Consider the following 12,682-nt stretch of genomic DNA (forward strand, 5'->3'; position numbering starts at 1 on the left):
TCATAATTTTACCATTCATTATCTAAAATTAATAACATGATATCTATTTCTTGCTATGCGATTTTGGGACAAGGCGTCAATTGCGCCAAATCCAACAAAGGAAGAATCCAACAAAGGAAGCTTCGATTACGTCATACGTCATAGACCTAGTGGACGGGAGATGCTCAACTCAAACTTGAACATTCCTCCTCTGATAATAATCAATGAATCACTGAATCAATGTATCCATACCATGCCAGGATCAATTTTCCGTCCTTTTGTTTCCCATATTAAAGTCACATCCTATTCTATGACTTCTCCGTGTCCTGGTCTGGCTCTTGCAATAATCCACCAAGATCTTCCATTTCAGTGATCATTGCTTTAAGTGGGCAATCAGCAAGATCTTTATCTACATCACCATTGGTCTAGCCGACCAATCGTCTACTTGACACGACTCTACCTTCTCCGTTTTCCAGTTCAATCTCACATAATGAATACTCAAGATACACAGGATATTCCAAATCTCAATGATCCTCGTGCGGTACCTACAGATCCCTATCGTGGACGCGCCCACCCGATTCACAACCTACCTATAAAAGTCGAAACTCATGAAGAAGACATACCCACCGAAAGTCATGCTCTTGCGGTGGCAGACCATGAGGAGAAAGGGGCAGCACAGCTAGATCATGGCAATACCGAGGTGCGAGATTTGGGTTGGAATGATCAGCCCGATGATGTTCCTGTGCCTCTGGTCGGAGGTCTGCCGAACGAACAATTATGGACTTTAGTACGACGATTCAATAAACAGATGTACCACGTGAAATCATTACCAGAGCCACCGATTGGGGGCTTGGATCTAAATATTGCCGACGAAGAAGAGTTCTCACCAGACAAGTTGAGAGCGAACATTGAGCGGCTATACATGACAGTAATAGTCGGGCTTGTTACCTTTTGGAAACATATTGCAAGGTTAAGGTCATGGAGGGAAAGAAAACGCACAATTATTTTCGCCTCAGTTTACTTTCTAGCTTGGTTGATAGACTTCCTATTTCCGACGGTTATTGCTTTTGTGATTGTACTTATAGCATGGCCGTCGTCGAGAGAATACTGCTTTCCTCCAGCACCACCCGCACTCATCGATAGTACAACAGGAGGAATCAAGAAACCGACGGCAGGCGTCCTAGGAAACGATACCAGTTTGACGGGAGCCCCAGAGAAACATCAAGGAGAAGCAGTTGAACAAGAAGCTAGTAACTTCGTAAATAGCATTACCTCTATCGCAATAAGCAGTGCGGCTGGAAAGCATCCTCAGGGAGATCCAAACGGTGATGAAGCAGGAGCAAGTACTTTAGAGGATACGTCGCCAGATCCAACAAATATGGCAGTAGGGGCCGCAGATGCAAAGAGCAGCAGTGAAGGAAATCAAATAAATACCCTGCACGATAAAACAAAGGAACCCATGAGGGCAGCGATGTGGTCGAAGACTAGGCCCGTAATGCATGCTATTGCTGACATTTCTGATGGATGGGAAAGATTCGCCAACGCTTTATCTCCAACACCACCATTTCCCCAGCAGAAACCCCGGCTCAAGCTTGCCGGCTGTCTTGCCCCACTACTCCTTATCTCCATGTTGACTAGCTCGTATATGTTTATGAAGATGAATGGCTTGTTCGTTGGGTTGGGGTTCTTCGGAGACCCGTTGATTTGGCGAGGACTTTCGTACTTGAACCGCGAATTCCCACATTGGCAGAGGTTATTGGAGATCAGGAATACCCTGCTTAAAGGTGTCCCAACAAATGCTCAACTCACAATTACATTATTGCGAATTGGGGAGGCAAACAAAGCTCCAATCCCGCCACCTCCATCTTCCTCCCTACCGCCACCTGATGTTGCGCACGCTACAGCAGGTGAGGATCTTGATCATCTTGGTAAGTAATATTTCTTCTTGTAAGTGAAAGAAATCGATTAACATTCCCAGAAGGCGTATCCGATGCAGAAATGGCCGATGCCATTCATCCTGACGTAGATGTGAGCACAACCAGTGTCGATCAGCCGAAGCCCAAGAAGAAAGGCCAACGTATCCTGGCTGCTTTCAAAAGTGTTACCAAAGGTGGTGTTGAGACTGCCTTGGGAACAGATAGATTGAAAGCTGCAGCCGGAGCAGAACATGCGAAAAATCGTCTCGGCGTTCTGAAAGATGGACCGGATGACCCAGCTGGCCCTACTCGGTTCCCTTCTAGATATAAGGGTAAGAAGGGTCATGCATATATCACCGCCACTACAACAACTCCAGCATTGAGTTGGACGACCGAGAGAGACGACATTGATCCTGTCTTCTCCATACCAATATCTGATATCATGGTGAGTTTTCAACATGCCTCAAGAGCCATAATCTAATACGGTAACAACAGGAGATTAAGAAGGTTGGCGGCCTAGGCTGGAAAACAAGGCTTGTCGTGGGATGGGCTACGTCGCGAGAAATCGCCGACGGACTTCTTGTAGTCGACAGAGCTGGTGATCAAAAGCTACTCACAGCTATTGCATTACGGGAAGAGCTCTTCAACCGCTTGATTTCGATGGGTCCGCAAATGTGGGAAGCATGGTAAATGCGGGCGCTTCCCGCAACGGCGTCTAATGCAAAGGTTTTGAAGCCCTTGATGGATTGATGATCGGACCCAAGGATGGCCTATAGTCTAGACTAGCAGATGAGATATGAAGTTTCGAAACATGAAAATTGGTAAAGCGTTGAATATTTGAACATTTGAAATGGTTTTCGGTGTTTTAATTGGATTGGAATGGCTTTTCCCTTGTCGTGCAATTTGGACTATTGGACAGCGGGATGATGGATTATTATTGCTTTACGTTGCATATATCACCACTTGGTCAACATGTTAAATGAAGCCGCCGTGATGTTTGCGGTTCAAAATAGAAATGGCAGCAATAGGTTCATTGATCAAAAATTAGAGCCAAGTGAGGCTTGTAGGATTCTCGGCAGGCGTTAGTAAGGTTTGGTCAAGAACACAGGAATGGAGATTGTATGGATGAGAATGAAGATATTTTTGGTAGTGTACAGAGTATTACTATTAATAAGCAAGTATTAATAAATAAGACAGGCTACGGAGTATTCCGAAAGCTATGGCCAAATGCCACTAAATCATTCTTGGTGGTCTTCAGCGTTTTTTCTCTTTGGGAGAATTCTTATCCTCTGCCATCATGCCATGCCATCAAACCAACCACAACATTTCTAAAATCAAACGTCCTCTACTCCGCATACAATGACGTATCCAATTATAGCAAAGTATCTGTATAGCTTGTTACAGCTTGGTATCGCTTGGTATCACTTCCAGGCTCGCATTGCAGACTCAGATTGGATGAAGTCTTCTACAACTGTTTTCAGAATTGGGCGTGTCGGGCTTGCTGAATGCAGAGGACAATAAAGAAAAAGTCAAGCGTCAGGGTCCGTCCCTGGTTTTCTTTGATCGCATTGTGAATTGATTTGATATCTTGGGTGAATCTAAGGCAGTGTAGGTACCTAGGTAGGTAGGTAGGTGTTCTGCGTCATGGTCAATCATTTCGTTATATGATTCATCTACCACTTTCAAAAAGAATTGTTTTAATACTTGATTGCTCATAATATTCCTAATTATTTCAATGATTGTTGTCATTGCTATTGCTACTCTACATAAAGATAAGTTAAAGAACTCATTCATTTTGTAACCCTTTCCATACTTTATCTTTATTTTATCATCAACTATTGCACAATACAAATCTACACTACTACTTCTACTTCTACTCAATATGCAGCTACTAGCTACCATCCCGATGGCTTGTTCCATCATAACATTCGTGCTCGGCATGTTGTGTATCTTCGCAGGCAGTAAGCCTGGATTCATGGAGGATTATCATATCATAGCAGTACGTGCACCAATCCCCATTTCCAAGGTGATAGCTCTGACCATATACGCTCCAGCTCAATACTTCAGGAATCGGACAAGATCTCATTCCCACACCGTCCGCAGGTTCTAGTTCCACACCTACCTCGATATCACCAGGAGGAATTGTCAGTAGCATCAGCAATTTGATACCGCGCGAGCCTGGTATTGGTGACAACATTGCAAATGCACTGGGCGATATCGGGAACGAGATTGCAGATAAACTTGCAGAGAAATTAGGTATCCAAGAATGGTATTCGATGCATCTAATGGATACGTGCGAGGGATCATATACACCGAATGCCACGGCCAAAGGAGCAGGCTATAACGTGAGCTCTTGCACAAATGCCACAGCCATGTGTAAGTACTATCTCTCGTCATACTGTTTTCCTGCTTAAGTTAATCATGTCTCCACGCAGACCACTTCAATATCAGTTCCATAATTTCCGATCAACTATCTATTGGCCCCCTCCATCTAAATCTTGGCGACATAGGCTGGCCTTCAGCTATCCAAGACGGTCTTGATACACTCTCCGCAGCCATGAATGCCACCTTTGTATTCTATTGCATCGGCATTGCAGCCGCTGGCCTCGCAATCTTCACTTCCCTGGCCGCAATCTTTATCACCGGTCGTCTCTTCTCTTTCTTGAACTGGGGTTTAGCATCCCTATCTCTCCTAGCTCTTGCTATTGCCTCAATTATCGTCACTGTTCTCCAAGACAAAGCTGCGGATATTATCAATAAATTTGGGAATGACATTGGGGTGTATGCGTACAAAGGACATAAATACCTTACCCTGACATGGGTCGCTACGGCGATTATCGCTGTTGCGACGATCGTATGGGTGGCAATTTTCCACATTGGACGTAAACAGAACGGACGTGAATTTCATGAGAAGAGTCTCTTTGGAAGGAAGTCGAGGCAAAGTGGGAGTGTCGAGTTTGCGAGGAGAGGGGCTTGAAAATCTTTCTTCTTGCTTGGCTCGGGAAAAATGTTTATCTGAATGGGAGGAGGGAGATGATGGTTTATGTTAGGAAATACGCCGATACACGATATTCTTTTGTATGCTTTTCTATTTATGTACGTCTCAATTGGAATAATGAGTGAGGAATCAGGAGAGATGGATATTGGATATTGGAGAGAAAGATGGTTTTGATAAAGAAGAACAATGGTGGTTTTCTTTTTGAGTAATGATTGTATGATAACGAAACACCCAGAGGATAGAATAATCGACGAAGCACTGCGAAACATACATCATTCATCACGGATTGAGTGAGTTTAAAGAGAGAAAACTTAGGTACTGTCTCACTCAAGTAAAGGAGCTTTCAGCAGCGTGAAGTACGCACGTGGGCAAAATCACATATTTGAAAATAGTCCCGCTCTTGGGATCGGCTGCTCAGCAGTAGCGTTGAGACATTCTGATCCTCAGGACTTTGACTTCCTGGTTCATGATAAACAAGTCACAGCTTGGTGAGTAGTTATCCTGGTTATCGTCTGATGAAGATTGGACTATTCGTTATTTTCTGTTTTCACTCATTTCAGAGGCTAAGGGCAGAAAAGAATGTAATCTTGTAGGCAAAATTCCTCTCCAATAATTACCCAATGATTTTCTCGATGTATAAATTGAGTTCGGGGTACTTCACGAGGGAACTTAGATATTGCAGTATTACTATGCTTTCCAGCCATCATCGAACTAGTCTCGTGGTTAGAATGGATGTCTTGTCGGGTGTTGGCAAGAAGAAAAGGAGGGAGAATCTCAAAAGTTGAACTTGGACACAAATAGATATAGTTCCTTGGATCCTAAATGAATATCTGAAGCTTTTGACCTTTCATTCAAGGACTTCAGAATTCGTCTACATGCTTCTCGCCCTTCTTCTCTCTTTCTTCCCTCCGCTCTTATTTTCCTTCGTTGTCGTATCCCTCGCATCCTGATAGCATTTGCTTCGCATCATCCATTTCTCTTTGTTCCTTGAAGAAATCCAATACTTGTTCATCTACACAACTGTTCCGGGCCACTTCTTCGAGATACATTTTCTAGTACGAATCAACGATGAGATTGCGTGATCTCTACCAAATGCTTGAAAATTTACTCTAAAACACCGATAAGGTTCCAGGGCCTAAATCACCAGCATTATACAGCGACTTAACGGTGCAAGCTACACCTTGGAAAAGAATGGAAAATTATTGGCCGGTGCATTCCGAGGGAGATTTTTATTTCGATGATGTAAATTGTGTGTAGAACATTACTCCGACTCTGACCAAACACCTCCAGAACGAAATGGCAGGAATGGAAATCGACACAGCCTTTCGGACCAGTATATTCATAACAAAGCAAATGTATCGTGGTCCATAAACGCCATGAGCATTACATAGCACTTCCAATATCTACATTCAATGGCTATGGGCTCGATAACAAACACTCAATGTCTCACGAATTCCATCTTGGCGTTCGTGATTCTACCTCACGGAACAATCTATATCCATCAGAAAGACCAACACGTGCTCTTATTCAGCGTGAGAAACGAAGAAATAATAGAGCGGCCTGGTGAGCTGAGAGCCAAGCGCTTTCACATCATGCATTCCAGATCTGACTTACACCCAATCTACCCAGTCCGTCACAGTTACAATTCACCATGTATCCGAGAGAAGAGGTTGACAGAAGATGGCTGCTCCAATCACATTCACGCATATGTTGACTATGGCCAATTTCACACGTTGGGAGTGTCACCATCGAAATAATTGCCTGCCTACATTGCCGAGCCCAAAGCTAAGACGTGCGCAACTGGCCCGAAGTGGAGGCTCACAGGATTGTTTTGGTGATGATTTCATGATTTTCATTTGTACTGTAAAAGGGATATTGAGCCACGAGGCAAAGATGTAGGTTTCCGGGTACTAATCAATAACCAATAAAGCTGGATAACCGATGATGGCTTAGACATTTTGTCATTTATATTATATATTCTATGCCATGTATTGAAAGTGCCTTCCATGCACCCCACAAGATGTCCAAGAGTCCAGGGTGGCAGACTAGATTTGGGATTTTAATGATCGAAATTCTTTAAATATTTGAATTTTCTAAGCATACATAATACTCAAAAAATGAAAAATATTCAATTATAATTTATTTTCTTAATTAATCCAAACCCTCCCAAATCAATACAGAAATTCAAAAGCTCATAATTGCTGAACTCCAGTCCGAGCTATTGAATACCCTGGTGTCCAACACTGCCTTGCCTACAAGAGGACGCCAACCAAGCAAAGGAGATACCGCCCATATGTACTCAATATCTACAATCCGCCTTTACACAATCATCCCCCGCTTCCCAGCAATATGTACGGCCGATTAAAAGAAAATAGGTTTCGTTGAAACACCCGCTTATATCATGCCATCCTTGGTCGATCTCTTTCTGGGTGATGCATGGGCGGGTCTTCGGGTAGGGACAGGGCCGTGGTGTGGCCTTTTGTCCCTCCTTCCATGGCTTGCCGGATGTGCGTTTGATGTTCGAGTGGGACGGGGATGGGGAGGGAGGAGAAGAGTTGAGGACGACAAATGGTGAGTTGATTTTGAACTTGGTCATATTGAAGGGGACCGAATATTCTTCCTTGATTGTGGTTGTGGCGGAGACCCGAGGAACGTCATTTGAATTCGTTGGGATCACCATTGCTGTGGCTAGGCCGAAAAAGGCGGCCAGAACGAGAAGAGAATTCTTCGAAGGCTTCATGTTTGTTAGAAGCGGAAGCGCAATTGTGTGTTGTGTAGATTGTGTGGATTTCGTGAGGATTTGACTTCGATCTGTATGATGAAAAGGAAATTGGAATTTAGGAATTCCAGGAATTTTGTAAAATATTTATGTGTGAGGAAGAATAAGCTGTTCTCTGTGCCTTTCCTTTCTAGTCTTTCTGCTCATGAATAGTCCAGAGACTACGAACGATTCAGAATTCGCATACGTTGTTAGGGTCAATATGGCTAGTACGATTGTCGGTCTATGTAGTCACGAATCGTAGCTTCAATAATATGATGATCCTCTCCACACCTACAATAACAATTCTTGCAGCGTGTGGAAGGTACTGGGTAGCAGATTTGGAAAAAGGTTGCACTAGACTCGCTTGAGTCATTTAGGGGCATCTTAGTGGCAGCCGTTGAACTTTAGCTTGAGGCGATCGATTTAGACTCAAAGACCGCGCTAAAACAGTCTATGCGCAAGGTGTCATGATCATAGACACAGGGCCTCTAACCATGACCATAGGTAATTTGGGTTCTTATTCCTTAAGCACAGTCTTTCGTGATCAATGTACTTTGAGGATAAATATACTCAAAGATTTATGACCATGATGACATGACACTTTTAGGATTGCACTAGTCTGGAATAATTCCGGAGCATGAAAATTCAAACAGAAGACTGTCTGAATTAACGAGATGAGAATGATAAACAAGAAAGCTTTCTCGGGCTACCAGAATTTCGTGCGTTTCTGGGGGCACACTTCTATTTATCAGGTTGATCACAGTCCTTCTTTCAACGCATAATATGCGCCCCTCATATGTGAACAAATGCAGAAAACTACCTTCGGTTATAATTGTTCAACAATCTGAGCAGTAATGAGAAAATCAAACACGTTTGATGCTAGTTCAGATATATCCAGGCCGTTCTAGACATTCTGAATTACCAATCCATTTCAAACTGCCTTCAATATCAAACTCAATCCAAAGTATTCCAGCTAGCCAATCTACTTTGTAAGATCAAACATACAAACATTCGATTGCCCAAAATCATTCTTAACATCTAATCCCCGACTCATGCAAATGGCCCAAACATCCTTCACATCCAAAGAAATTCCGCCCGTCCAATCCAACTTGGCCATACGAACTACACCTTCAGATCTACCCCTACATTTACTCAAGCGATGAGCATAGAGATATCTTCTTCTTCTTTTCTTAATAAAAAAAACACTACAGTGTCGTTCGTCTATCAAAAGTACGATTTCAAACATTTTATGTGCCAATGCTTCACATTTATCAACCAAAAGATTTCCGGTGCTAACTCCTGTTTCCAGTCTCCCCATCCTCATCCCCATTATCATTGTTACCATTGCCATCTTTATCATAGCTCACAGAGAAATTAACGTAGGGAAAAGGCCAGTAAGATGAGAAGGGTGTCAAACGTATGTTAATTATATGCATTATACTTGTATAAGCTCTACCTATCAACAAGAAATGAAATGCCTAGTTTTCCTTCTTTCGCAATCTGCCATTTACCATCTATCATCAACTCCATCATGATATGACATCGCTATGAGATCCCTCACCAATTCTCCCTGCCTAACTCCCCTCCCCTTTTTGCCTTTCTTATCCCTGTCCTAAATACCAAGCTCAGAGTTCAAGTTGAACCCAATATACACACCAATCAACTTTTTAAAATAAAATCCCTCCCCTCTCTATCTGTGGTATCTATTGATCTGGGTATCTTTCAAAAATATACAGATCTTCTCGTAGGCTTCTAGTTATTCCATTCCATCCCAGATTTCATTCGCAATTGCCCTCTCCAGTCCATCCATCATGTACATCCAACAAAAATAAAATAGCGCCAGTACGCCCCTAACTGCAATGCCCATGAAATTAGTGTCTCAAATTCAACTGAACAATTTGGCAGTATGAAATTCTGTTGATAGAATGGGTAAAAGAGAATCTATACAATTCCTCTTCCTACCCAATCACGTACCGCTTCATACAGTCTACCTCCCTATCCATTATTACATTATATGCCACCATTCAGCATTATCACCTATGCTCCCTACAAAACCCATGGCAGTCCGGCACCAAGTACAGCAGCCAGCAGCCCTGATCCTGAGACCCTCATACCCTTCTCCGCAGCAGCCGTAACCGTAGCCTTAATAGCCGAAGCGGAAGAGGAAGCGGTAGTTGGTGAACTCGCAGTTCCTTTCGAAACAGTTCCCGAAGCGATAGGCATCGGCTGTATAGAAGTATCGATCAGTAATGCGGTTGAAGATACGGGTGACACAGGTGAAGATGCAGCCGAAGCACTTGTAACAGTAGCAGGGGTCGGTGAAGCAGTCGTAAGACGGCTAGATAGAAATGATGATGGCGTAAACCAACCAGTGGAGTTGGTATATACAGAGGTGTTGCAAGATACAGTTGTGCTGTGGAGGATTTTGATCGTGGTAGTTGTGTCGAAAATAGGTGCAGATGTTGTGAGAGCAGGGGAAGCAGATGTTAATTCAGACAAAGATTGTGCAGTAGATGAGATAATTGCAGTGGAAGATCGTACCTCTTCTGAGGGTGTGGGAGAAGGCTTTGCGATAGAGGATGAAACTTCGGGCGAAGGGATTACCATAGAAGAAGAGGATTGTTCCTCTTCCGAGGGTGTAGGGGAAGGTTGTGCGGTAGAGAATGAAGCTTCAGGGGAAGGAAGTACCGTAAAAGAAGAGCTAGTCATGGATGGAACTGTGGCACTTTCGATGGAGGTATACGTTACGGCGACGTCTGATGAAGAATAAGTGCTTGCAGCGCTGCTAGCGCTGGCAGTGGTAGACTCACTGCTGGAACTTGAAACTGGGGATGTGCTGGTAGTGCTTGTAATGGCTGATGATGTCGAAGAAGATGTCGAAGAAGATGCTGATTGGACAAGTGCTTCGCCTTTGACAACTGGCGGCGGAGCGGAAGAGATCAATAATCCTTGAATAACCTCAAGGGCAGTCATTTGTTGTCCGGGACCAACTATTCCATCGAATGACCCTGTATACCATTTTGTACCACAAGCATTCGCATCCCCAGTACAAATACCTGCTGCTGCTGATGCTGATTTTGTAAGATATGTCGTGATTGTGTTCTTGGTGAAGGGTGCCATTTGAGTCGTTGCCCACATGAAGCGTGAGAGATAGGCTTTGAATGAATATTGATCATTGTTGCAGGTGTTGACTGTCTCGCATGCCAGTTCGTACATGATACTTTCCGATGTGAAGAAGTGACTAGAGGCCTGTAATAAGCTTTGAGTTCGTGATTGCCATGCAGAGTCAGTGGTGAAATTATACATGACGGCGGCTCCATACAAGTAAAGAGCATTGTTGTAGCTCCATGTGATTTTGTTCGGATTGGTGCAACCTGTGGATTCATCAGCACCGTCGAAAGTATTGAAGTCTGAATCAATAAATCCGATCTTGGTAGTCCAATCAAAAACTTTTTCTGCCCAGTCGGCGTATGTTTGATTTCCGGTATATCGTGCAAGGCGTGCAGAAAGTTGAAAAAAGGCTCCATTAGAAACGGAGTTCTTGTAAGTATAACCATTGTTGAATGAGAATATTTGCCACTTCAGTCCACCGCCACATGCCGAAGTATCCCAACGGGCAGCTTGGGTATTCCAAAGGTTTTCGGTCAGTTGTACCCAAGTAAATCCACCAGTGTTGGAAGGTTCCGGGAAATTCTTCTCTGCAGCAGACATGGTAGACATTCCCCAAAAGGCTTGATCATCATTTCCTTCATCCTTTTGGTGATTTGGCATCATGTAATCAAAGAGTGGACCAACTTGAGATGCCAAGGCTTGTGTGGTAACTTCATTATATGAAGAATCCCCGGTATAGTGGTAATAGTCGAGCATGGTTCCCCACATTGCTCCGGCCTCCCACCAGTAATAGGGTGCTGGTAGGACGGCGATAGTTTCCGGGGTGTTGGTGACATTGCCGGTATAATACTTCATAAGACCATATGCAATTGTGCCTGCTGCATTTTTGATTGAAGCTATGGAAGAGAGTGTCAGCCAAATTGTAAAATCAGAGACGCGCCACAACACATACTTGGATCCGAAGTATCAAGTGTAAGGCCGGATACGGATTGAGAGACAGAAAGGGCGAGGACAACGCTTGCCAATAATCTGTTGGAAATCATGCCGTTGTCGTTGTTGATTATGAATTAAAAACGAGAGATGGATGATGTTTGTTGATATGGAAGGGGTAGGGTATGGAGAAAGAATGATATCAATCCGTTCAAAAAGCTAGAGAAGAAGAATACGTAATGTATTAATTTTGAGGACCGGATGCTGACGAGTTTGGAACGAATTTGCTAATAGTTCCAAAATACGGCTGGTGCTTGCGATGCCAAATAATGAATCATGCAGGCCAAAAAGAAGAAGCAAAAGAGCGGGTGGGTGTGAATGTTTTTTTGTTTGAAGGTGAGAGAGAATGGACAAAAAGATGGAAAGAAATAATCAGTTTGTCGTTGTTGAAGGGGTTCATTCGAACTTTCCAAATTAGGAAAGATGAGGAAAGAGGAAAGAGGAGATCTGGGGACCCGGGGCGGCTGTTTCATGTACCTGAGTGGGTACCCTTTTAAGTTTTCAGGGGACCTTACAGCTTTTCAAGGCTTGATGTTTGGCGTAGATTGAGCGTATAACTGCATCCAATGAAAAATCCCAAGCGTTTCGAAGCCAAGAAAATCTGATACGAAGCGAATGCAAATGCAAATGGGATCAATTGGATTTGTTCAAATTGAGATGAACGTTTTGATCCGACGATGATATTGGCCCGAGGTTTATTAAAGGACAAATGAGTTTAGACGACTTAAATTGCGAGGAAGCAAATCAATGAAGTGAAGTGAAGTGAAGTGAAGTGAAATAAAAGGGAGTGAAGTGAGTGAGGTGAAATGAAGTAGAGTGAAATAAAATATCACAAGAAACACTAGAAACAAAATCTAAGGAGGAAAGGAAAAAAAGTGAATGAATGAGGTGAGAATGAAATTGGAGAGAGGTTGGACAATGGGCCAT

At 43.3% G+C, this 12,682-nt stretch overlaps 7 protein-coding genes across 7 annotated transcripts; 3 read left to right on the forward strand and 4 right to left on the reverse strand.

Moving 5' to 3' along the window:
* Positions 1-469: 469 nt before the first annotated feature.
* SS1G_14491 (hypothetical protein) lies at positions 470-2,585 on the forward strand (the record flags this gene model as incomplete). Its single annotated transcript, XM_001584544.1, has 3 exons — positions 470-1,907; positions 1,958-2,340; positions 2,391-2,585. The coding sequence occupies 3 exons, from the start codon at positions 470-472 to the stop codon at positions 2,583-2,585; spliced, it is 2,016 nt and encodes a 671-aa protein (XP_001584594.1).
* A 1,216-nt stretch (positions 2,586-3,801) lies between these two features.
* SS1G_14492 (hypothetical protein) lies at positions 3,802-4,872 on the forward strand (the record flags this gene model as incomplete). The annotated part of the gene is made up of 3 exons (XM_001584545.1): positions 3,802-3,894; positions 3,950-4,271; positions 4,406-4,872. 3 exons carry the CDS (start codon positions 3,802-3,804, stop codon positions 4,870-4,872), a joined length of 882 nt encoding a protein of 293 aa, XP_001584595.1.
* A 935-nt stretch (positions 4,873-5,807) lies between these two features.
* Positions 5,808-5,942, reverse strand: SS1G_14493 (predicted protein; the record flags this gene model as incomplete). Its single annotated transcript, XM_001584546.1, has 1 exon — positions 5,808-5,942. The coding sequence occupies one exon, from the start codon at positions 5,940-5,942 to the stop codon at positions 5,808-5,810; it is 135 nt and encodes a 44-aa protein (XP_001584596.1).
* A 392-nt stretch (positions 5,943-6,334) lies between these two features.
* SS1G_14494 (predicted protein) lies at positions 6,335-6,792 on the forward strand (the record flags this gene model as incomplete). Its single annotated transcript, XM_001584547.1, has 2 exons — positions 6,335-6,456; positions 6,705-6,792. The coding sequence occupies 2 exons, from the start codon at positions 6,335-6,337 to the stop codon at positions 6,790-6,792; spliced, it is 210 nt and encodes a 69-aa protein (XP_001584597.1).
* Positions 6,793-7,192: 400 nt separating this feature from the next.
* On the reverse strand, positions 7,193-7,633 carry SS1G_14495 (predicted protein; the record flags this gene model as incomplete). Its single annotated transcript, XM_001584548.1, has 1 exon — positions 7,193-7,633. The coding sequence occupies one exon, from the start codon at positions 7,631-7,633 to the stop codon at positions 7,193-7,195; it is 441 nt and encodes a 146-aa protein (XP_001584598.1).
* Positions 7,634-8,198: 565 nt separating this feature from the next.
* Positions 8,199-9,005, reverse strand: SS1G_14496 (predicted protein; the record flags this gene model as incomplete). Its single annotated transcript, XM_001584549.1, has 2 exons — positions 8,199-8,311; positions 8,660-9,005. 2 exons carry the CDS (start codon positions 9,003-9,005, stop codon positions 8,199-8,201), a joined length of 459 nt encoding a protein of 152 aa, XP_001584599.1.
* A 695-nt stretch (positions 9,006-9,700) lies between these two features.
* SS1G_14497 (hypothetical protein) lies at positions 9,701-11,808 on the reverse strand (the record flags this gene model as incomplete). The annotated part of the gene is made up of 2 exons (XM_001584550.1): positions 9,701-11,661; positions 11,718-11,808. The coding sequence occupies 2 exons, from the start codon at positions 11,806-11,808 to the stop codon at positions 9,701-9,703; spliced, it is 2,052 nt and encodes a 683-aa protein (XP_001584600.1).
* Positions 11,809-12,682: the final 874 nt, after the last annotated feature.

The sequence above is a fragment of the Sclerotinia sclerotiorum genome, genomic scaffold, assembly GCF_000146945.2.
Source record: "Sclerotinia sclerotiorum 1980 UF-70 scaffold_34 genomic scaffold, whole genome shotgun sequence".
In the NCBI taxonomy this organism is placed as follows: domain Eukaryota; kingdom Fungi; phylum Ascomycota; class Leotiomycetes; order Helotiales; family Sclerotiniaceae; genus Sclerotinia; species Sclerotinia sclerotiorum.